Raw genomic sequence first — 20,874 nt, 5'->3', positions numbered from 1 at the left:
CACAATCTAAGCATAACAATTTTTACTTATGATCAAAGTATACACTTGATTGGTAATTAAGATAAATATATAATGAGTATAAACGTGAGTAAAATCTTAAGTAACTTATCCACGGCGCCCCATGCCCGCTGTCGACCCATGACGTATTTCACTGGTCCAGGTAATTCCCCGTTTGTGGAGTTACAATGTATGACGTAGTGATCATCGGTGCAGGGCCCCACGCCTTGTCTCTGCTATCACGTATTTTAATCAATACGCCAGACAAGTATGAAGAACGGCCGAATAATAAAAGTCTGTTTTTTAAAAATAAATCAGGTGAGAATATTTTGGTTTGGTTTCTGTTTGATTTTGGATGCAAGTGAAGAATCCTTCCCACCTTATTTGCTAACCACTAACCCCCTAACCACCAGATACCCAATAAAACTACAGGTTGCACGCGGTTGCAAATATTTTGGTTATTTCGACCAGAAACACTACGCGGCCACGTCCAATAGATGTCAAATGACCATACGAGTTTAACAAACCAACTTTTGGTCCGATACCTCGAATGGTTTTTGCTTTTGAGTTATGGTTAAAAAGTTATGGTGGTATCGGACCAAAAATTGGTTTGTTAAACTCGTATGGTCATTTGACATCTATTGGACGTGGCCGCGTAGTGTTTCTGGTCGAAATAACCAAAATATTTGCAACCGTTTGCAACCTTTGTATTATTAGGGCCCCCTAACCACCAACCCCATATTACCACAAACCCAGCAAGGCCAGTCTTTTATATTGCCTAATAACCGGGCGAAGGATTTTTCACCATGACCGTATTATTATAATTGTTTTTCATCTGCTGGGATAAAAGCAGTCGTTTCATTGAGTGGTTGGAGTGGTCGCATTTATTTAGCCTTGAAGATATAAGTTGCTAATAATATTGTTCAACATTTATGTTCTTGGGCAAGTAAAATAAAAAAGGCTATTGTTAATCACCCGTGTTATAAAGACTGTTGTTGCCCTGCTATGTGAGTATAAACAAATTACATTCATTCATTAAAATGTTCAACAATTCCTTTATTGCAGGCGTTTACAAAACCAAAGTGAAAGACAACCCCCTAACTCGAAACACACCTCGACAGTTAACCACTTATTTAAGAAAAGGGGGAACGATCAATGAAAATGTTTTGAACAATATTTGTGTCATAGACAGGTAAGCTGAGTTAATTAACAAGATTTTTACTATTTAAAGTGGAAAATAAAATATTTAACACTGTGTCTAACCGCCCCATTAGTGACCACTGGGTTGGATTACCATTAAGTGTCTTGATCAGACGCATGATTGCAGAATTCTTTGTTTTAAAATGTTTTGCTACAAGTGTAATGAAATATATGACGTAACAATGTTGATTATGACATCAGACATGGTGGGTGGATGACTCAATGGTCGAAACAATTTGACGCGTTGGGTATTTCCCATCTTCGATCCACTTCCTCGGTTCACCCGGATGCGTTTGACCTTCATACATTGGTGCAGTTCGCTGAGGATCAACATCGGGAGGAAGAGTTGCTGGAGATTGACGGGGGGATACGAAGCTCGACATTTACTGGGCCATTCATTGTACCTTCGTTGGGATTGTTTTGGGATTTCTGTAAATCCATCGTAAAACGTCATAAGCTGGAGGACTTTGTTACAAAGGGGTTTGTCACTCGATTGTTGCCGAAAGATGGTTGCTATGATGTTTGTCTCGCATCAGGGGAGATTATTGTTGCGAAACAAGTGGTGGTTGCCACGGGCAACATCGGGGTGAAGCGGATTCCTGGTTGGGCTCGAGATGTTTATGATGGTTGTGTTGATGGGAGTTTGCTGCACACCGGAGATATTATTAACAATAGCCACGCCATTGGTATTCAAACAAATGATGTTTGCGAACAAATGGTGAAATTAAACATAAAGAATCGTATCAACAACACTGGGAACACTGTGGTTATTGTGGGGGGCGGGTTAAGTTCCGCTCACTTGGTGGTTAAAGCCTCAATGTCCGGAGCAAATCAGGTGATTTATCTGGCTTAAATACCAACTCTGGCTTAAATCCCAGGTCCCATGGCGTGCCTCACTGTAGGACCTCACTCATATAGAATAGAATGTGCATGTACAATGTTGGGGTAATGGGCCAACTCTGGTCTAAATCCAAGGTCCCATTGTAGATCCATCTTGTTTGTCGAAGCTCGATCAAAGTTCGCCAGTTTGACCTCGAGTTGGAATGGATAGGACGAAGAAGATTTATCAAACTTGCCGACTTTTATTCCATGAAAAGTTTTGAGGTCCGTATCTATTTATATTTGTCAACCATGGTTTAGTAATGAGGCGGTAGTTTCGTATCCATCGATCCCAAACAACGTTTCTTCTCCAGGAACGTTCCAATGTCATCCGTAGTAGCAGGGGGGGTGGCAGCATTACTCCGCAAGTTCATCAACAACTTGTTAAACTACAAGAGGCCGGGAGATTGATCATCCATGAAGAAACTGAAGTTTGGGAATGCAATAAAGGTACCAGTGTTGACCAATACTTTTCACCAGTGTTGACCAATATTTTCCACCAGTGTTGACCAATATTTAAACCATTGTTGATCAATATTTTTCACCAGTGTTGACCAATATTTAAACCATTGTTGATCAATATTTTTCACCAGTGTTGACCAATATTTTCCACCAGTGTTGACCAATATTTTCCACCAGTGTTGACCAATATTTTCCACCAGTGTTGACCAATATTTTCCACCAGTGTTGACCAATATTTTCCACCAGTGTTGACCAATATTTTTCACCAGTGTTGACCAATATTTAAACCATTGTTGACCAATATTTTTCACCAGATGAAAATCACTGGAGCATACAACTGAGCAATGATCAGATGGTCGATTGCGACCTTATATGGCTGGCAACCGGTAGCATTGTTGATGTCACAATGAACCCATTGTTCTGTGATGTCATGAAGGAACTTCCAATAAATATTATTAATGGTTTGCCGATATTAACGGATGATTTAGAATGGGGTTGTGGGAGTGGTTTGTACGTGATGGGGGCCTTGGGAGGGTTAGTGTTGGGGCCGGATGCCTTGAACCTCGCTGGGGCCAGGGGTGGGGCAAGTAGGATCGCTTATCGGTTGAGATGTTGATGACCAAGTGTGAGGTTGAAACATTGATTGTGTGGCATTGGTTACTTGAAGGGGAAGCTACCATATGTTTGAATACGAATCGCCAACTAATATACCAACATGCTTGATGATTGTTATTTGATGCATGAAGGCTACAGCTGCATAAGCTACTCCCATACCCACCTTATGTTCCGCTTATAACATATTGTTTGTAGCTAGCATTATATGCAAATGAGGTGTGACGTCATGTTTAGGTGCAGAACAGTTACCTACGTAAGCAGTGACGTAACCACGCGATGGAATTTTAGCAAAATAAAAGATGACACAGCACAACTATGCGTTATGACACACAATACATCGCGAATAGCGTTGTGACGTCATAAACGCCTCGGGAAGCAAATTTCTTCGTATTTATTTCGCTTTGCTGTTTCATGATGACTTCACTTTGGAATGTTACTTGGGCAACTCTGAAACACCTTTGTTAAAGTTTGCATATCGCCAAGTGCATTATTTGCCCCGGCACTATGTGGCTTAATTTAACTTTAAAGTGAACACAAATTCAATGCAGATCAACAACCATGAGAACGACTTCGCTTATAATAGAGCTGTGTCTCGTTGCATCTTGTTTCGGTAAGTCGATGATTTTGTTTAGGTATGACGACACATTGGATTATTATGACGTGTGCCAGGTTGCCATTGGTTTACCGGGTTGTCGGGCAGAAGGAAAAAGCGAGATGCAAACGACCAGCAAGCGATCTCGGAAACCAGCACCTTGAGGTCTTATATGGCGGCTTGTTTAGAACAGAACGTGAGGGGTGTGTTAACCACGTGATATAACCGACCAATTACGTTTGTTACGCGCAGGCGGTAGCATCAGGCATCGACTTTAACTCGTTGGTTGATTATTCGATTCTTTGTACGTTCTGGTATCTCAACACGGACCAATGGGTGTGCAGGTAATCAATTATGACGTCGACGTATGTGTGTTTGTTATTGAACCATAGCATGATAATATCTACTTGTTTCGAAACAGCCAATCTGAAGACACTGCTCAATGTTGGCAGGAAAAGATTGCGCAATACATTGACGCCACATCGGTGTTATTCCAACCATTACAAGGTTGTATCTCCCAGTTTGCTACCGACGTTGGGAACGGTGGACCACGTGAGTGACAACCAATGTTTGCAGACAATGCCCATTGTTTACAACAATCCTACAGTTACCTACGGCAGCGGGAAAAGAAGAAAAAAGCGGCAGGTTAGCGCCCCCGTGCGGCCATACGCTTCGTGCATCCAAAACGATCGCTCTCTTGCTGGAAGCTCGATCAGCATCGATTACGATCAAGTTGCAAGATTTGTTGAGGAACATACTGTGTATGGTTACGCGTAAGTGACGTATGCTGCTCACGTGTTATGACGTGTACATTACCAATTATTTTTACCAATCAGGTGCGAGGGTTGCGGGTGCCAGACGAGCCAAACCACGCCACCTGGCGGTAGAAATGCATGGGCGTTCCGGTTCGCCGCACTTACGCGCACTGACGCCCCCTTGCGGTCAGTTATTCAAAATTGCAACAACCGTTTTTTTCCGCCAGGTAACCTTGCATAGAAACAGTATATTATAATGACGTCATTATACCAATATTTATTAAAAGATTCGTTTTGGTCTCCGTGGAGCACGTGGTCGGGTTGTGGCGCCACATGCGGCAGTGGTCGGTTCGAATCAAGGAGACGAACATGCAGACTCGGTTCGAATCCCAGCAGAACAACTTCGACTCAAGCATGTCCCGGGTCATCGTTTGTTTCTCGCCCTTGCAGCGCCACCTCGTGTTACTCCTGGACAACATGGCAGTCATGGGGAGATTGCTCTGCTGTGACGTCATGCTCCTCTGGTTTCCAATCCAGAACACGGAGATGCAGTTCTGGGAGTTCCCCCCCGTTATATGACAACTCAAGGTGCCAAGGTTCAAGTTCTCAGAGGCGAACCTGTACCACGCCCTGTAACCCTACTTGGGGTGATTGGGGAATGTGGAGGGCGTGTAGTGGGAGTTGTCCATCTAAGACCCAACAACGACGTCGACAATGTCTGGGTGGGAGCTTCCCGTTCCAATGCGTAGGATCTGCAACGCAAAGTCGGCCCTGTAGTGTTGGTTGTGGGTTTTCTTGGGGTGATTGGGAACCATGGGGGGCGTGTTCAGTCAATTGCCAACAAACTCGTCGTCGTGTTTGTTCCAGGACCACATGTGTCGACACGCAACGTAGACGTTGTAGAAGCGGTAGTTGTATCAGATGGGCTGTCTGGACATTATGGAGTTCTTGCTCCAGTTCATGTTCTGTTGGGACTCGAACCCGGAGTCGTCAATGTACGTTAGCTGTGAACCAAGGATCCCTCGACACATCATTGTGCAGCCGTTTCCTTGGCGGGGACGCGGTGATGATTGGAGCGTGTACTGGAACCAGATGTAAGTTCATATAATGGTTGGGTGATGGTATAATTACCATGAGGTGTTTCCCCAGGTCCGTCACCAAGGTGGGGCGTATGGTCACGATTTTCTGCTTGTAGCGTCACCCAGTGTGGGAGTGTATGGTCAAGGACAAGGTCCAGGGTTTGCAGAGTGGGGAATGCACAGGTAGGTGAACCCCCTGATTTGATACCTACCAAACTCTTAACATAACATGGATATTCAGGTTTCATCGAATCGATGTAGCGGGCAAGACACTCAAAATGTCGGTTGTGTGGCCCGCTGCTAAGGCTCATAAATCTAACTATGACGCAACAAGCATGAGACCATGTGGTCACTTCAGCTTTCCCATATGCAGCAACAGTGACGTAACCACTTTATCAAAATAAAAGCTGACAAAGCATGAACATGTAGGATTTATGTCTTTTCCAAATATTTGATAAAGTGGGGTGGGGGAATACGGGACAGCTTTGTCAGGATGTTTAAATATCCTGATCATGTTTTTAACAATCACCAACGGTCTATGGGAGTTGTGAGGATATGGTTTTGTAATTCTTTGAATGTTGTTTACTACCAAATGGGACGCGAAAACAAAATGAAAAGGTGTCTCAACTCCCCCCACCCTACTATATATTACAATGGGGTAAGATGGGACACTTAAGCACATATTGCCAATTATTTTCAAAAACAAAATAGATGACGGTTTTTGGGTAATACCACGAATTAGTACTATCATTCCTTTATTAATTGACAACAATTTAATAAAAAAAAATATAATAAAACACACGAGGAGTTATTTAGCGATCCGCACAACAGGTGAAATTTTACAAATTCGAAAACACACAGGATAAGATGGGACAGTTTAAAATCATTGTTAATTTTGATTAGTAAGTGTATTTATAAATAGGAATATACGTAAATAACACGAAATAATACTGTACGCTTTAAAAATTGAATCTAAACAATCTTTTTCTTGCCTTACTGCCATAGTTTTTAACATCTATACCACCTATTATATTATTGCATAACAATTGGTATTGTTTGAATGACAATGGGTAATGTCCGAACATCAATGGGTAAATATTGTATCCTACAAATGTATATGAACCACAGAAATAAAAAAGAGTAGAACGCGCAACTGCCCAAAACCGTGATATATTCTTTTTTCTAATCACGTGACTGCCAACTCCGTCCCCATTTCGCTTGGTCTCCATTGTAAAAGATAGGCGCATAGTATTTTTGGAAGGTTTTAGCTGTTTATTTCAAAACTACACCAACTATTCAAGTTTATTAGGCCAGTTTAGTTATTTAGCAGGTTAACGCTTACAGTTTACCACTTGTTTAGGAAATTTAATTATTTATTTATTAAATTTAAATAAAAATTTTAAACAAACGGTTTGTTAGAAATATATATTTATTAAAAAATAGTTGTTTTACACTATAAATTAAAAATAATTAAAAAAACGAAGAAAAACTACATAAAACGTCGTCGACTCTATTGACTAGAATAGTAAACGGGAACGACCCGCGAAAGAGAGACAGTGTATCATGCTCTCTCCTTTGCCGACATTGGAGTACGCGTTCTATTCTTTTTTATTTCTGTGATATGAACTTGTAATACCATAAAATTGATAATAACTATTGATAAAGTTTTTATTTTTGCTACAAATTGGGTATTACTACTCTGTTTTGGGCACAAGCCACTTCTTATAAATTATCACCAAGTGAACATGACCAAATTTCGAATATATTTTCAAAATATTATCTATTTATTATATCAGTATCTTATAGTTGAAAACCCCCTGAAGTATAAATTACTAAATTAAAAGCAAATCTTTCAAAGTTTGGCAATAAAAACATACAAAACTACAATGTGGGGAAAGATGGGATTCTAAATTAAAATATATTTACATTAGCAGTATTCCGTAACTTGTAGTTAACCTACCGAGTTTAACAGGCTGTGCTAGTTTCTTTGCCATGTAAACTTCATATATATAACGTTAAGCCGATATGTTTTTGTTGTTTTTATCTCAAATTAAAGTCATATTGACCCCTGCCTATTTTCCCTATGCTTATATCTCAGTATTTTTTTACAAAACTAAAACTAGTTTTATGAGACAAAATCAAACTGTACGAAATATTAGTTTAATCGTTCGCACACGCAAACTAAAAAAATCATTGACTTTACTATGATTTAGCAAGCATTAAAAAATAGCCCCTTACTATTTCGCATTTTTTTACCTGTTCAAAGTATACTGTTTCTATTTTACATATTTTTTTAATATTTAAAAACAGTAATTAGCTTTGACGGGAGTTTTATAAAGTCGTGATAATACTGTCGAATAATTCTGTAACCTTATTTTCCTGATTATCATTAAAAGGGGGTCCGTAAAAAGAAAATTAAAAGTCTCGTCTGACAAAGTGTCCTATCTTCCCCTACCCTACTATACTAATGGTCGGGGTAGATTGCGCAATATCATTTTACAAGTTATAACATGGGGTTTTCGTAGTTATTTTTATCCTTGCTTGCCCAAGGATACACGACCCACGGTTCAAGGTGTTTGTTGGCAATTGACTGAACACGCCCCCCATGGTTCCCAATCACCCCAACGTGCTGAACAACCAACACTACAGGGCCGACTTTGCGTTGCAGATCCTACGCATTGGAACGGGAAGCTCCCACCCAGACATTGTCGACGTCGTTGTTGGGTCTTAGATGGACAACTCCCACTACACGCCCCCACATTCCCCAATCACCCCAAGTAGGGTTACAGGGCGTGGTACAGGTTCGCCTCTGAGAACTTGAACCTTGGCACCTTGAGTTGTCATATAACGGGGGGGAACTCCCAGAACTGCATCTCCGTGTTCTGGATTGGAAACCAGAGGAGCATGACGTCACAGCAGAGCAATCTCCCCATGACTGCCATGTTGTCCAGGAGTAACACGAGGTGGCGCTGCAAGGGCGAGAATCAAACGATGACCCAGGACATGCTTGAGTCGAAGTTGTTCGGCTGGGATTCGAACCGAGTCTGCATGTTCGTGTCCTAGATTCGAACCGACCACTGCCGCATGTGGCGCCACAACCCGACCACGTGCTCCACAGAGACAAAAAGGAATCTTTTATAAAATATTATTATAATGACGTCATTTCAACATACTATTTATATGCAAAGCTACCTGGCGGAAAAAAACGGTTGTTGCAATTTTGAATAACTGACCGCAAGGGGGCGTCAGTGCGCGTAAGTGCGGCGAACCGAAACGCCGATGCATTTCTACCACCTGGGGGCGTGGTTTGGTTAGTCTGGCACCCGCAACCCTCGCACCTGATTGGTAAAAATAATTGGTAATACACACGTCATAACACGTGAGCAGCATACGTCACTTACGCGTAACCATACACAGTATGTTCCTCAACAAATCTTGCAACTTGATCGTAATCGATGCTGATCGAGCTTCCAGCAAGAGAGCGATCGTTTTGGATGCACGAAGCGTATGGCCGCACGGGGGCGCTAACCTGCCGCTTTTTTCTTCTTTTCCCGCTGCCGTAGGTAACTGTAGGATTGTTGTAAATAATGGGCATTGTCTGCAAACATTGGTTGTCACTCACGTGGTCCACCGTTCCCAACGTCGGTAGCAAACTGGGAGATACAACCTTGTAATGGTTGGAATAACACCGATGTGGCGTCAATGTATTGCGCAATCTTTTCCTGCCAACATTGAGCAGTGTCTTCAGATTGGCTGTTTCGAAACAAGTAGATATTATCATGCTATGGTTCAATAACAAACACACATACGTCGACGTCATAATTGATTACCTGCACACCCATTGGTCCGTGTTGAGATACCAGAACGTACTAAGAATCGAATAATCAACCAACGAGTTAAAGTCGATGCCTGATGCTACCGCCTGCGCGTAACAAACGTAATTGGTCGGTTATATCACGTGGTTAACACACCCCTCACGTTCTGTTCTAAACAAGCCGCCATATAAGACCTCAAGGTGCTGGTTTCAGAGATCGCTTGCTGGTCGTTCGCATTTCGTTTCTTCCTTCCGCCCGACAACCCGGTAAACCAATGACAACCTGGCACACGTCATAATAATCCAATATGTCGTCATACCTAAACAAAATCATCGACTTACCGAAACAAGATGCAACGAGACACAGCCCTATTATAAGCGAAGTCGTTCTCATGGTTGTTGATCTGCATTGAATTTGTGTTCACTTTAAAGTTAAATTAAGCCACATAGCGCCGGGGGCAAATAATGCACTTGGCGATATGCAAACTTTAACAAAGGTGTTTCAGAGTTGCCCAAGTAACATTCCAAAGTGAAGTCATCATGAAACAGCAAAGCGAAATAAATACGAAGAAATTTGCTTCCCGGGGCGTTTATGACGTCACAACGCTATTCGCGATGTATTGTGTGTCATAATGTATATTTTAAATCATATTTTACTTTGGCAATTAACAATGAATGTTGCTCAAGTTAAACCACTATGCGGATGGTATTACATTGGTAAGCACCACCATGCATATCCAATTACTTTAGAAATATGCTGCGTAACTCCTACATGATACTTGATTGTATTTTTGACACCTGGCTTTGAACAACAAAAACAAAATATAACTGTTATAAACCTCAGTAAGTATACAATAGTAAACAGACAAAGTTCCGTTACAAACAAAATACTTGTTAATGAATTAATATTCAAACATGCTATTACGTCATAATGTCTTCTGTTACGTCACACCTGATATTCATTCTGGAACAAAGTTGAAAATGGCGGGATAAGTTATTTTCACATTGGTTGAAGTCAAGTGGATTTTATTTAGGGACAATGTGCGGTGGAGATTCGAACGTCAGAAACTGGTGTTCAAACGATTTCTAAATATTGTAAACAACGTGACGCCTGCTTTAACGATCAAGTGCAGGTTTGGATGGTAGTTGGTGTATTGCCGTTTTATAATTGTGGTTGTTACACAGAACACCCACCATTGGATATTCTGTTGCAACCACAAGGACACAAACGCAAACTAACTACCTTTAACTGAGCGGTCACATGTTTACATTACACAAAGATTATTAACCTGGCATATAAAGTTCTCAAAGCCCATAAATTCGCGTTATTGTATAAAAACAGGTAGGAAACCAAGTTATGCTTCGGGTCTAAGGAGTATTATACTGGTCTACGTAAGTTGGGGTACCATTCGTTTACCGTTGCATATAATATAGTTTGACACGCGCAACAAGTTTCATTGTCTGATATGTGAGTTCCTAAATCACCCAACTTCGTGACGTCATCCTCTTTGATCAAAGTTTTACGTCGTCACTTCCGGCGCCTGTAATAACTAAAACAACGCGCGGCAAAAGTTCGCTGTTCCAGCTTTCAAAACAACTATTTTCACATTTTACTCTGTCGTTTGGTAGTAAGCACATTTGATGCACGATGTTTATTACACTTCACACAGCTTACGCTAAAGGATAAACGAATGAATTTGCCGAAAGATACGAAATTAAGATTTCGATACAAGATGCTACATGAACGTTCCCTAAAAGAACTTTGTATCTTTGTTCCTTAGCAGTAAAATACGTCCTAGTAGTCGCATACAAGTTTGTCGGTGGGCAAGAGTTACTTCAAGCAGGTTAGTTGTGTTGTATAATTGACATATGTGTGCAAAGGAAGAAATACCGGTAGATAATTTTGTATAACATTTCACTGTTTGGTGCTAATAGTTATGACCTACATCAATTTCGTTACATTTTGTTTTATTAGTTTTTGCTCTTTTCTGGAAAAGGAATGGAGTCTACACAACTACTTGAAAATTTGATTTTCTTTAATCTGCATCTTGTATTTGTATTAAAAACATAAAATATATTAAACTTAGCTATATATGTACATATTTATATTATGTCTATGATCAATTTAGCCCCATTTGCCGTGTGCTATGTGATTTCTATGGGCGACATGAAATAACTATACATACCATAGACTCCTTAAGATGAAACCTCTCGTGCTCGGGTTTGTCCGATGGTTAACTTGAGCCCTAGACCAATGATATCAACCATTAGATGCGGCATAGGTGCACAATATCATGCTTCGTCACAGACTTTTTTGAGCACGTTAGTGGTCATATAGACCCTTTTTCGTCAAACAGTTGTTCTTGTTGTTTTTTCGTGACTTTTTTCCGCACTTACCTCAAATTTCAATTCTAGCATTTATTCTTTAATCTCTTGATTGAAATTAAATCGTAATATATATTTATAATTTTAAGACAAAATTTTCAGATTTAAAACCGCATGATTAGCGATTAATTAACGATTACTTTCCTCCTGTACTTTACATAGGGGAAACACTGTCTGGCAGGTTGGCGGGAAACGACGGCACGTGTTTGTGTGATAAGAAATCCACACAACGATTCACGACTGAATCAAACTATCAACATTTAAGTGGGGACGCTTCTAACATTACCTAATTACTGCGTGATTACGGTTTGTCAAAATTCATGAAAACAAACGTTTTTAGGCGACGACAACGTTAACCAGTGTAAGTTTACAATAAACACATGGTACAGGAGTTGTACAAAGCGTATTTACACATATTCTTAACCAATCACTCAATCCTCATACATAATAAGTTTCATTAGTTATAATACATGAATAAATACATTCTGCCTACTGCTCCACAGTCACCAATGGCGAAAAAAGGATTAACCAATATAGCAGGTTGGGGGTAGATGAGACACCTTTTCATTTTGTTTTCTCTTTTCATTTAGTAGTAAACAAAGAACATTTAATAAATTATAAAACCGTATCTTCACGACTTCCACAGACCGTTTTTAATTGTTTAAAACAAGATCATGCTATTTGAATATTATGTGTTAAAGGTGTCCCATCTTCCCCGACTCCGCTATATTATGCTAATTAGTTTAAAACGTCCTCATTCATTAGATCTGTGATCTCTTGTTAAAAATGTTTTGCTTTCAGAGTTAGACGCAAAAATAGGCAAAACATGACTAAAATTCAGTAATTTGACCTTAAATATAATTTGGTTTTTAAAAATGACCTCGGATGGTGTTGAAAGTATCATTATTGAACTCGCCATCCTCTAATACCCCAATATGGATACCAAGATTGTGTCTCCAGCTTCTCTAGAAGTCATTTCAGTCCAGTCGCATGTTTAGGGGCAGAACAGTTATCTACGTAAGCAGTGACGTAACCACGCGATGGATTTTTATCAAAGTAAAAGATGACACAGCACAACTATGCATTATGACACACAATACATCGCGAATAGCGTTGTGACGTCATAAACGCCTCGGGAAGCAAGTTTTTTCGGAATTTTCTCGTTTTGCTGTTTCATTATGACGTCATTTTGGAATGTACCAACGGCATAAACACGTCACAATGCTAATTATATTACACCAAATCCTCAAGAACATAAACGTTTTCGTTAAAGTTTGCACTTCGTAGTGCATTCCTTGCCCCCGGCGCTATGTAGCTTAATTTAACTTTAAAGTGAACACAAATTCAATGCAGATCAACAACCATGAGAACGACTTCGCTTATAATAGAGCTGTGTCTCGTTGCATCTTGTTTCGGTAAGTCGATGGTTTTGTTTAGGTATGACGACACATTGGATTATTATGACGTGTGCCAGGTTGCCATTGGTTTACCGGGTTGGGGGGCAGAAGGAAAAAGCGAGATGCAAACGACCAGCAAGCGATCTCGGAAACCAGCACCTTGAGGTCTTATATGGCGGCTTGTTTAGAACAGAACGTGAGGGGTGTGTTAACCACGTGATATAACCGACCAATTACGTTTGTTACGCGCAGGCGGTAGCATCAGGCATCGACTTTAACTCGTTGGTTGATTATTCGATTCTTTGTACGTTCTGGTATCTCAACACGGACCAATGGGTGTGCAGGTAATCAATTATGACGTCGACGTATGTGTGTTGTTATTGAACCATAGCATGATAATATCTACTTGTTTCGAAACAGCCAATCTGAAGACACTGCTCAATGTTGGCAGGGAAAGATTGCGCAATACATTGACGCCACATCGGTGTTATTCCAACCATTACAAGGTTGTATCTCCCAGTTTGCTACCGACGTTGGGAACGGTGGACCACGTGAGTGACAACCAATGTTTGCAGACAATGCCCATTATTTACAACAATTCTACAGTTACCTACGGCAGCGGGAAAAGAAGAAAAAAGCGGCAGGTTAGCGCCCCCGTGCGACCATACGCTTCGTGCATCCAAAACGATCGCTCTCTTGCTGGAAGCTCGATCAGCATCGATTACGATCAAGTTGCAAGATTTGTTGAGGAACATACTGTGTATGGTTACGCGTAAGTGACGTATGCTGCTCACGTGTTATGACGTGTGTATTACCAATTATTTTTACCAATCAGGTGCGAGGGTTGCGGGTGCCAGACGAGCCAAACCACGCCACCTGGCGGTAGAAATGCATGGGCGTTCCGGTTTGCCGCACTTACGCGCACTGACGCCCCCTTGCGGTCAGTCATTCAAAATTGCAACAACCGTTTTTTTCCGCCAGGTAAACTTGCATAGAAACAGTATGTTATAATGACGTCATTATACCAATATTTATTAAAAGATTCCTTTTGGTCTCCGTGGAGCACGTGGTCGGGTTGTGGCCCCACATGCGGCAGTGGTCGGTTCGAATCAAGGAGACGAACATGCAGACTCGGTTCGAATCCCAGCAGAACAACTTCGACTCAAGCATGTCCTGGGTCATCGTTTGATTCTCGCCCTTGCAGCGCCACCTCGTGTTACTCCTGGACAACATGGCAGTCATGGGGAGATTGCTCTGCTGTGACGTCATGCTCCTCTGGTTTCCAATCCAGAACAAGGAGATGCAGTTCTGGAAGTTCCCCCCCGTTATATGACAACTCAAGGTGCCAAGGTTCAAGTTCTCAGAGGCGAACCTGTACCACGCCCTGTAACCCTACTTGGGGTGATTGGGGAATGTGGGGGGCGTGTAGTGGGAGTTGTCCATCTAAGACCCAACAACGACGTCGACAATGTCTGGGTGGGAGCTTCCCGTTCCAATGCGTAGGATCTGCAACGCAAAGTCGGCCCTGTAGTGTTGGTTGTGGGTTTTCTTGGGGTGATTGGGAACCATGGGGGGCGTGTTCAGTCAATTGCCAACAAACTCGTCGTCGTGTTTGTTCCAGGACCACATGTGTCGACACGCAACGTAGACGTTGTAGAAGCGGTAGTTGTATCAGATGGGGTGTCTGGACATCATGGAGTTCTTGCTCCAGTTCATGTTCTGTTGGGACTCGAACCCGGAGTCGTCAATGTACGTTAGCTGTGAACCAAGGATCCCTCGACACATCGTTGTGCAGCCGTTTCCTTGGCGGGGACGCGGTGATGATTGGAGCGTGTACTGGAACCAGTTGTAAGTTCATATAATGGTTGGGTGATGGTATAATTACCATGAGGTGTTTCCCCAGGTCCGACACCAAGGTGGAGCGTATGGTCTCGATATACTGCTTGTAGCGTCACCCGGTGTGGGAGTGTGGGTACAAGGACAAGGTCCAGGGTTTGCAGAGTGGGGAATGCACAGGTAGGTGATCCCCCTGATTTGATACCTACCAAACTCTTAACATAACATGGATATTCAGGTTTCATCGAATCGATGTAGCGGGCAAGACACTCAAAATGTCGGTTGTGTGGCCCGCTGCTAAGGCTCATAAATCTAACTATGACGCAACAAGCATGAGACCATGTGGTCACTTCAGCTTTCCCATATGCAGCAACAGTGACGTAACCACTTTATCAAAATAAAAGCTGACAAAGCATGAACATGTAGGATTTATGTCTTTTCCAAATATTTGATAAAGTGGGGTGGGGGAATACGGGACAGCTTTGTCAGGATGTTTAAATATCCTGATCATGTTTTTAACAATCACCAACGGTCTATGGGAGTTGTGAGGATATGGTTTTGTAATTCTTTGAATGTTGTTTACTACCAAATGGGACGCGAAAACAAAATGAAAAGGTGTCTCAACTCCCCCCACCCTACTATATATTACAATGGGGTAAGATGGGACACTTAAGCACATATTGCCAATTATTTTCAAAAACAAAATAGATGACGGTTTTTGGGTAATACCACGAATTAGTACTATCATTCCTTTATTAATTGACAACAATTTAATAAAAAAAAATATAATAAAACACACGAGGAGTTATTTAGCGATCCGCACAACAGGTGAAATTTTACAAATTCGAAAACACACAGGATAAGATGGGACAGTTTAAAATCATTGTTAATTTTGATTAGTAAGTGTATTTATAAATAGGAATATACGTAAATAACACGAAATAATACTGTACGCTTTAAAAATTGAATCTAAACAATCTTTTTCTTGCCTTACTGCCATAGTTTTTAACATCTATACCACCTATTATATTATTGCATAACAATTGGTATTGTTTGAATGACAATGGGTAATGACCGAACATCAATGGGTAAATATTGTATCCTACAAATGTATATGAACCACAGAAATAAAAAAGAGTAGAACGCGCAACTGCCCAAAACCGTGATATATTCTTTTTTCTAATCACGTGACTGCCAACTCCGTCCCCATTTCGCTTGGTCTCCATTGTAAAAGATAGGCGCATAGTATTTTTGGAAGGTTTTAGCTGTTTATTTCAAAACTACACCAACTATTCAAGTTTATTAGGCCAGTTTAGTTATTTAGCAGGTTAACGCTTACAGTTTACCACTTGTTTAGGAAATTTAATTATTTATTTATTAAATTTAAATAAAAATTTTAAACAAACGGTTTGTTAGAAATATATATTTATTAAAAAATAGTTGTTTTACACTATAAATTAAAAATAATTAAAAAAACGAAGAAAAACTACATAAAACGTCGTCGACTCTATTGACTAGAATAGTAAACGGGAACGACCCGCGAAAGAGAGAGAGTGTATCATGCTCTCTCCTTTGCCGACATTGGAGTACGCGTTCTATTCTTTTTTATTTCTGTGATATGAACTTGTAATACCATAAAATTGATTATAACTATTGATAAAGTTTTTATTTTTGCTACAAATTGGGTATTACTACTCTGTTTTGGGCACAAGCCACTTCTTATAAATTATCACCAAGTGAACATGACCAAATTTCGAATACATTTTCAAAATATTATCTTTTTATTATATCAGTATCTTATAGTTGAAAACCCCCTGAAGTATAAATTACTAAATTAAAAGCAAATCTTTCAAAGTTTGGCAATAAAAACATACAAAACTACAATGTGGGGAAAGATGGGATTCTAAATTAAAATATATTTACATTAGCAGTATTCCGTAACTTGTAGTTAACCTACCGAGTTTAACAGGCTATGCTAGTTTCTTTGCCATGTAAAAAAAATAACGTTAAGCCGATATGTTTTTGTTGTTTTTATCTCAAATTAAAGTCATATTGACCCCTGCCTATTTTCCCTATGCTTATATCTCAGTATTTTTTTACAAAACTAAAACTAGTTTTATGAGACAAAATCAAACTGTACGAAATATTAGTTTAATCGTTCGCAGACGCAAACTAAAAAAATCATTGACTTTACTATGATTTAGCAAGCATTAAAAAATAGCACCTTACTATTTCGCATTTTTTTACCTGTTCAAAGTATACTGTTTCTATTTTACATATTTTTTTAATATTTAAAAACAGTAATTAGCTTTGATGGGAGTTTTATAAAGTCGTGATAATACTGTCGAATAATTCTGTAACCTTATTTTCCTGATTATCATTAAAAGGGGGTCCGTAAAAAGAAAATTAAAAGTCTCGTCTGACAAAGTGTCCTATCTTCCCCTACCCTACTATACTAATGGTCGGGGTAGATTGCGCAATATCATTTTACAAGTTATAACATGGGGTTTTCGTAGTTATTTTTATCCTTGCTTGCCCAAGGATACACGACCCACGGTTCAAGGTGTTTGTTGGCAATTGACTGAACACGCCCCCCATGGTTCCCAATCACCCCAACGTGCTGAACAACCAACACTACAGGGCCGACTTTGCGTTGCAGATCCTACGCATTGGAACGGGAAGCTCCCACCCAGACATTGTCGACGTCGTTGTTGGGTCTTAGATGGACAACTCCCACTACACGCCCCCCACATTCCCCAATCACCCCAAGTAGGGTTACAGGGCGTGGTACAGGTTCGCCTCTGAGAACTTGAACCTTGGCACCTTGAGTTGTCATATAACGGGGGGGAACTCCCAGAACTGCATCTCCGTGTTCTGGATTGGAAACCAGAGGAGCATGACGTCACAGCAGAGCAATCTCCCCATGACTGCCATGTTGTCCAGGAGTAACACGAGGTGGCGCTGCAAGGGCGAGAATCAAACGATGACCCAGGACATGCTTGAGTCGAAGTTGTTCGGCTGGGATTCGAACCGAGTCTGCATGTTCGTGTCCTAGATTCGAACCGACCACTGCCGCATGTGGCGCCACAACCCGACCACGTGCTCCACAGAGACAAAAAGGAATCTTTTATAAAATATTATTATAATGACGTCATTTCAACATACTATTTATATGCAAAGCTACCTGGCGGAAAAAAACGGTTGTTGCAATTTTGAATAACTGACCGCAAGGGGGCGTCAGTGCGCGTAAGTGCGGCGAACCGAAACGCCGATGCATTTCTACCACCTGGGGGCGTGGTTTGGTTAGTCTGGCACCCGCAACCCTCGCACCTGATTGGTAAAAATAATTGGTAATACACACGTCATAACACGTGAGCAGCATACGTCACTTACGCGTAACCATACACAGTATGTTCCTCAACAAATCTTGCAACTTGATCGTAATCGATGCTGATCGAGCTTCCAGCAAGAGAGCGATCGTTTTGGATGCACGAAGCGTATGGCCGCACGGAGGCGCTAACCTGCCGCTTTTTTCTTCTTTTCCCGCTGCCGTAGGTAACTGTAGGATTGTTGTAAATAATGGGCATTGTCTGCAAACATTGGTTGTCACTCACGTGGTCCACCGTTCCCAACGTCGGTAGCAAACTGGGAGATACAACCTTGTAATGGTTGGAATAACACCGATGTGGCGTCAATGTATTGCGCAATCTTTTCCTGCCAACATTGAGCAGTGTCTTCAGATTGGCTGTTTCGAAACAAGTAGATATTATCATGCTATGGTTCAATAACAAACACACATACGTCGACGTCATAATTGATTACCTGCACACCCATTGGTCCGTGTTGAGATACCAGAACGTACTAAGAATCGAATAATCAACCAACGAGTTAAAGTCGATGCCTGATGCTACCGCCTGCGCGTAACAAACGTAATTGGTCGGTTATATCACGTGGTTAACACACCCCTCACGTTCTGTTCTAAACAAGCCGCCATATAAGACCTCAAGGTGCTGGTTTCAGAGATCGCTTGCTGGTCGTTCGCATTTCGTTTCTTCCTTCCGCCCGACAACCCGGTAAACCAATGACAACCTGGCACACGTCATAATAATCCAATATGTCGTCATACCTAAACAAAACCATCGACTTACCGAAACAAGATGCAACGAGACACAGCCCTATTATAAACGAAGTCGTTCTCATGGTTGTTGATCTGCATTGAATTTGTGTTCACTTTAAAGTTAAATTAAGCCACATAGCGCCGGGGGCAAATAATGCACTTGGCGATATGCAAACTTTAACAAAGGTGTTTCAGAGTTGCCCAAGTAACATTCCAAAGTGAAGTCATCATGAAACAGCAAAGCGAAATAAATACGAAGAAATTTGCTTCCCGGGGCGTTTATGACGTCACAACGCTATTCGCGATGTATTGTGTGTCATAATGTATATTTTAAATCATATTTTACTTTGGCAATTAACAATGAATGTTGCTCAAGTTAAACCACTATGCGGATGGTATTACATTGGTAAGCACCACCATGCATATCCAATTACTTTAGAAATATGCTGCGTAACTCCTACATGATACTTGATTGTATTTTTGACACCTGGCTTTGAACAACAAAAACAAAATATAACTGTTATAAACCTCAGTAAGTATACAATAGTAAACAGACAAAGTTCCGTTACAAACAAAATACTTGTTAATGAATTAATATTCAAACATGCTATTACGTCATAATGTCTTCTGTTACGTCACACCTGATATTCATTCTGGAACAAAGTTGAAAATGGCGGGATAAGTTATTTTCACATTGGTTGAAGTCAAGTGGATTTTATTTAGGGACAATGTGCGGTGGAGATTCGAACGTCAGAAACTGGTGTTCAAACGATTTCTAAATATTGTAAACAACGTGACGCCTGCTTTAACGATCAAGTGCAGGTTTGGATGGTAGTTGGTGTATTGCCGTTTTATAATTGTGGTTGTTACACAGAACACCCACCATTGGATATTCTGTTGCAACCACAAGGACACAAACGCAAACTAACTACCTTTAACTGAGCGGTCACATGTTTACATTACACAAAGATTATTAACCTGGCATATAAAGTTCTCAAAGCCCATAAATTCGCGTTATTGTATAAAAACAGGTAGGAAACCAAGTTATGCTTCGGGTCTAAGGAGTATTATACTGGTCTACGTAAGTTGGGGTACCATTCGTTTACCGTTGCATATAATATAGTTTGACACGCGCAACAAGTTTCATTGTCTGATATGTGAGTTCCTAAATCACCCAACTTCGTGACGTCATCCTCTTTGATCAAAGTTTTACGTCGTCACTTCCGGCGCCTGTAATAACTAAAACAACGCGCGGCAAAAGTTCGCTGTTCCAGCTTTCAAAACAACTATTTTCACATTTTACTCTGTCGTTTGGTAGTAAGCACATTTGATGCACGATGTTTATTACACTTCACACAGCTTACGCTAAAGGATAAACGAATGAATTTGCCGAAAGATACGAAATTAAGATTTCGATACAAGATGCTACATGAACGTTCCCTAAAAGAACTTTGTATCTTTGTTCCTTAGCAGTAAAATACGTCCTAGTAGTCGCATACAAGTTTGTCGGTGGGCAAGAGTTACTTCAAGCAGGTTAGTTGTGTTGTATAATTGACATATGTGTGCAAAGGAAGAAATACCGGTAGATAATTTTGTATAACATTTCACTGTTTGGTGCTAATAGTTATGACCTACATCAATTTCGTTACATTTTGTTTTATTAGTTTTTGCTCTTTTCTGGAAAAGGAATGGAGTCTACACAACTACTTGAAAATTTGATTTTCTTTAATCTGCATCCTGTATTTG

The 20,874-nt window shown here is 40.7% G+C and overlaps 5 protein-coding genes across 6 annotated transcripts; 3 read left to right on the top strand and 2 right to left on the bottom strand.

Moving 5' to 3' along the window:
• Positions 1 to 98: 98 nt before the first annotated feature.
• LOC149727480 (uncharacterized) lies at positions 99 to 3,264 on the top strand. Its single transcript, XM_089887616.1, has 6 exons — positions 99 to 315; positions 1,063 to 1,189; positions 1,399 to 2,032; positions 2,185 to 2,301; positions 2,391 to 2,526; positions 2,853 to 3,264. The coding sequence occupies exons 1-6, from the start codon at positions 186 to 188 to the stop codon at positions 3,152 to 3,154; spliced, it is 1,446 nt and encodes a 481-aa protein (XP_089743742.1). The 5' UTR covers positions 99 to 185; the 3' UTR covers positions 3,155 to 3,264.
• Positions 3,265 to 3,613: 349 nt separating this feature from the next.
• On the top strand, positions 3,614 to 6,001 carry LOC149727479 (semaphorin-5B-like). Of its 2 annotated transcripts, none has more exons than XM_089887607.1 (9): positions 3,614 to 3,763; positions 3,823 to 3,941; positions 3,998 to 4,089; positions 4,167 to 4,297; positions 4,353 to 4,518; positions 4,582 to 4,727; positions 4,788 to 5,579; positions 5,650 to 5,762; positions 5,821 to 6,001. In XM_089887607.1, the coding sequence occupies exons 1-9, from the start codon at positions 3,712 to 3,714 to the stop codon at positions 5,881 to 5,883; spliced, it is 1,674 nt and encodes a 557-aa protein (XP_089743733.1). In that variant the 5' UTR covers positions 3,614 to 3,711; the 3' UTR covers positions 5,884 to 6,001. The 2 variants fall into 2 exon arrangements, with proteins under 2 accessions (XP_089743733.1, XP_089743732.1); XM_089887606.1 differs by having other exon boundaries at positions 4,788 to 5,594.
• Positions 6,002 to 6,741: 740 nt separating this feature from the next.
• Positions 6,742 to 11,708, bottom strand: LOC149727478 (A disintegrin and metalloproteinase with thrombospondin motifs adt-2-like). Its single transcript, XM_089887625.1, has 8 exons — positions 11,580 to 11,708; positions 9,736 to 9,797; positions 9,558 to 9,676; positions 9,410 to 9,501; positions 9,202 to 9,332; positions 8,981 to 9,146; positions 8,772 to 8,917; positions 6,742 to 8,711 (listed from the first exon to the last, which is right to left on the bottom strand). Exons 2-8 carry the CDS (start codon positions 9,785 to 9,787, stop codon positions 8,251 to 8,253), a joined length of 1,167 nt encoding a protein of 388 aa, XP_089743751.1. The 5' UTR covers positions 9,788 to 9,797; positions 11,580 to 11,708; the 3' UTR covers positions 6,742 to 8,250.
• Positions 11,709 to 13,036: 1,328 nt separating this feature from the next.
• On the top strand, positions 13,037 to 15,430 carry LOC149727477 (uncharacterized). Its single transcript, XM_089887929.1, has 9 exons — positions 13,037 to 13,193; positions 13,253 to 13,371; positions 13,428 to 13,519; positions 13,596 to 13,726; positions 13,782 to 13,947; positions 14,011 to 14,156; positions 14,217 to 15,023; positions 15,079 to 15,191; positions 15,250 to 15,430. Exons 1-9 carry the CDS (start codon positions 13,142 to 13,144, stop codon positions 15,310 to 15,312), a joined length of 1,689 nt encoding a protein of 562 aa, XP_089744055.1. The 5' UTR covers positions 13,037 to 13,141; the 3' UTR covers positions 15,313 to 15,430.
• Positions 15,431 to 17,140: 1,710 nt separating this feature from the next.
• On the bottom strand, positions 17,141 to 20,776 carry LOC149727476 (adhesion G protein-coupled receptor B1-like). The gene is made up of 8 exons (XM_089887936.1): positions 19,770 to 20,776; positions 19,160 to 19,221; positions 18,982 to 19,100; positions 18,834 to 18,925; positions 18,626 to 18,756; positions 18,405 to 18,570; positions 18,196 to 18,341; positions 17,141 to 18,135 (listed from the first exon to the last, which is right to left on the bottom strand). The coding sequence occupies exons 1-8, from the start codon at positions 19,778 to 19,780 to the stop codon at positions 17,570 to 17,572; spliced, it is 1,293 nt and encodes a 430-aa protein (XP_089744062.1). The 5' UTR covers positions 19,781 to 20,776; the 3' UTR covers positions 17,141 to 17,569.
• Positions 20,777 to 20,874: the final 98 nt, after the last annotated feature.

Source organism: Ciona robusta, chromosome 11, assembly GCF_009617815.1.
Source record: "Ciona robusta chromosome 11, ASM961781v2".
NCBI classification, from domain to species: Eukaryota; Metazoa; Chordata; class Ascidiacea; order Phlebobranchia; family Cionidae; genus Ciona; species Ciona robusta.
This window is presented reverse-complemented; position numbering and strand designations above follow the sequence as displayed.

Bases quoted from the DNA above. Each gene is read 5' to 3' on its own strand.
- LOC149727477 (XM_089887929.1), top strand. From the start codon at position 13,142: ATGAGAACGACTTCGCTTATAATAGAGCTGTGTCTCGTTGCATCTTGT. The intron at 13,372-13,427 runs GTGAGGGGTGTG...TGTTACGCGCAG, and splicing joins CGGCTTGTTTAGAACAGAAC to GCGGTAGCATCAGGCATCGA. The intron at 15,024-15,078 runs GTAAGTTCATAT...GTGTTTCCCCAG, and splicing joins AGCGTGTACTGGAACCAGTT to GTCCGACACCAAGGTGGAGC.
- LOC149727479 (XM_089887606.1), top strand. From the start codon at position 3,712: ATGAGAACGACTTCGCTTATAATAGAGCTGTGTCTCGTTGCATCTTGT. The intron at 3,764-3,822 runs GTAAGTCGATGA...GACGTGTGCCAG, and splicing joins TCTCGTTGCATCTTGTTTCG to GTTGCCATTGGTTTACCGGG. The intron at 5,763-5,820 runs GTAGGTGAACCC...ATGGATATTCAG, and splicing joins GCAGAGTGGGGAATGCACAG to GTTTCATCGAATCGATGTAG.
- LOC149727476 (XM_089887936.1), bottom strand. The intron at 18,757-18,833 runs GTAATCAATTAT...GTTTCGAAACAG, and splicing joins ACGGACCAATGGGTGTGCAG to CCAATCTGAAGACACTGCTC. The intron at 18,571-18,625 runs GTGAGTGACAAC...ACAATCCTACAG, and splicing joins CGTTGGGAACGGTGGACCAC to TTACCTACGGCAGCGGGAAA.
- LOC149727478 (XM_089887625.1), bottom strand. From the start codon at position 9,787: ATGAGAACGACTTCGCTTATAATAGGGCTGTGTCTCGTTGCATCTTGT. The intron at 9,147-9,201 runs GTGAGTGACAAC...ACAATCCTACAG, and splicing joins CGTTGGGAACGGTGGACCAC to TTACCTACGGCAGCGGGAAA. The intron at 8,918-8,980 runs GTAAGTGACGTA...TTTACCAATCAG, and splicing joins CATACTGTGTATGGTTACGC to GTGCGAGGGTTGCGGGTGCC.
- LOC149727480 (XM_089887616.1), top strand. From the start codon at position 186: ATGTATGACGTAGTGATCATCGGTGCAGGGCCCCACGCCTTGTCTCTG. The intron at 1,190-1,398 runs GTAAGCTGAGTT...TTATGACATCAG, and splicing joins AATATTTGTGTCATAGACAG to ACATGGTGGGTGGATGACTC. The intron at 2,302-2,390 runs GTCCGTATCTAT...TTTCTTCTCCAG, and splicing joins ATTCCATGAAAAGTTTTGAG to GAACGTTCCAATGTCATCCG.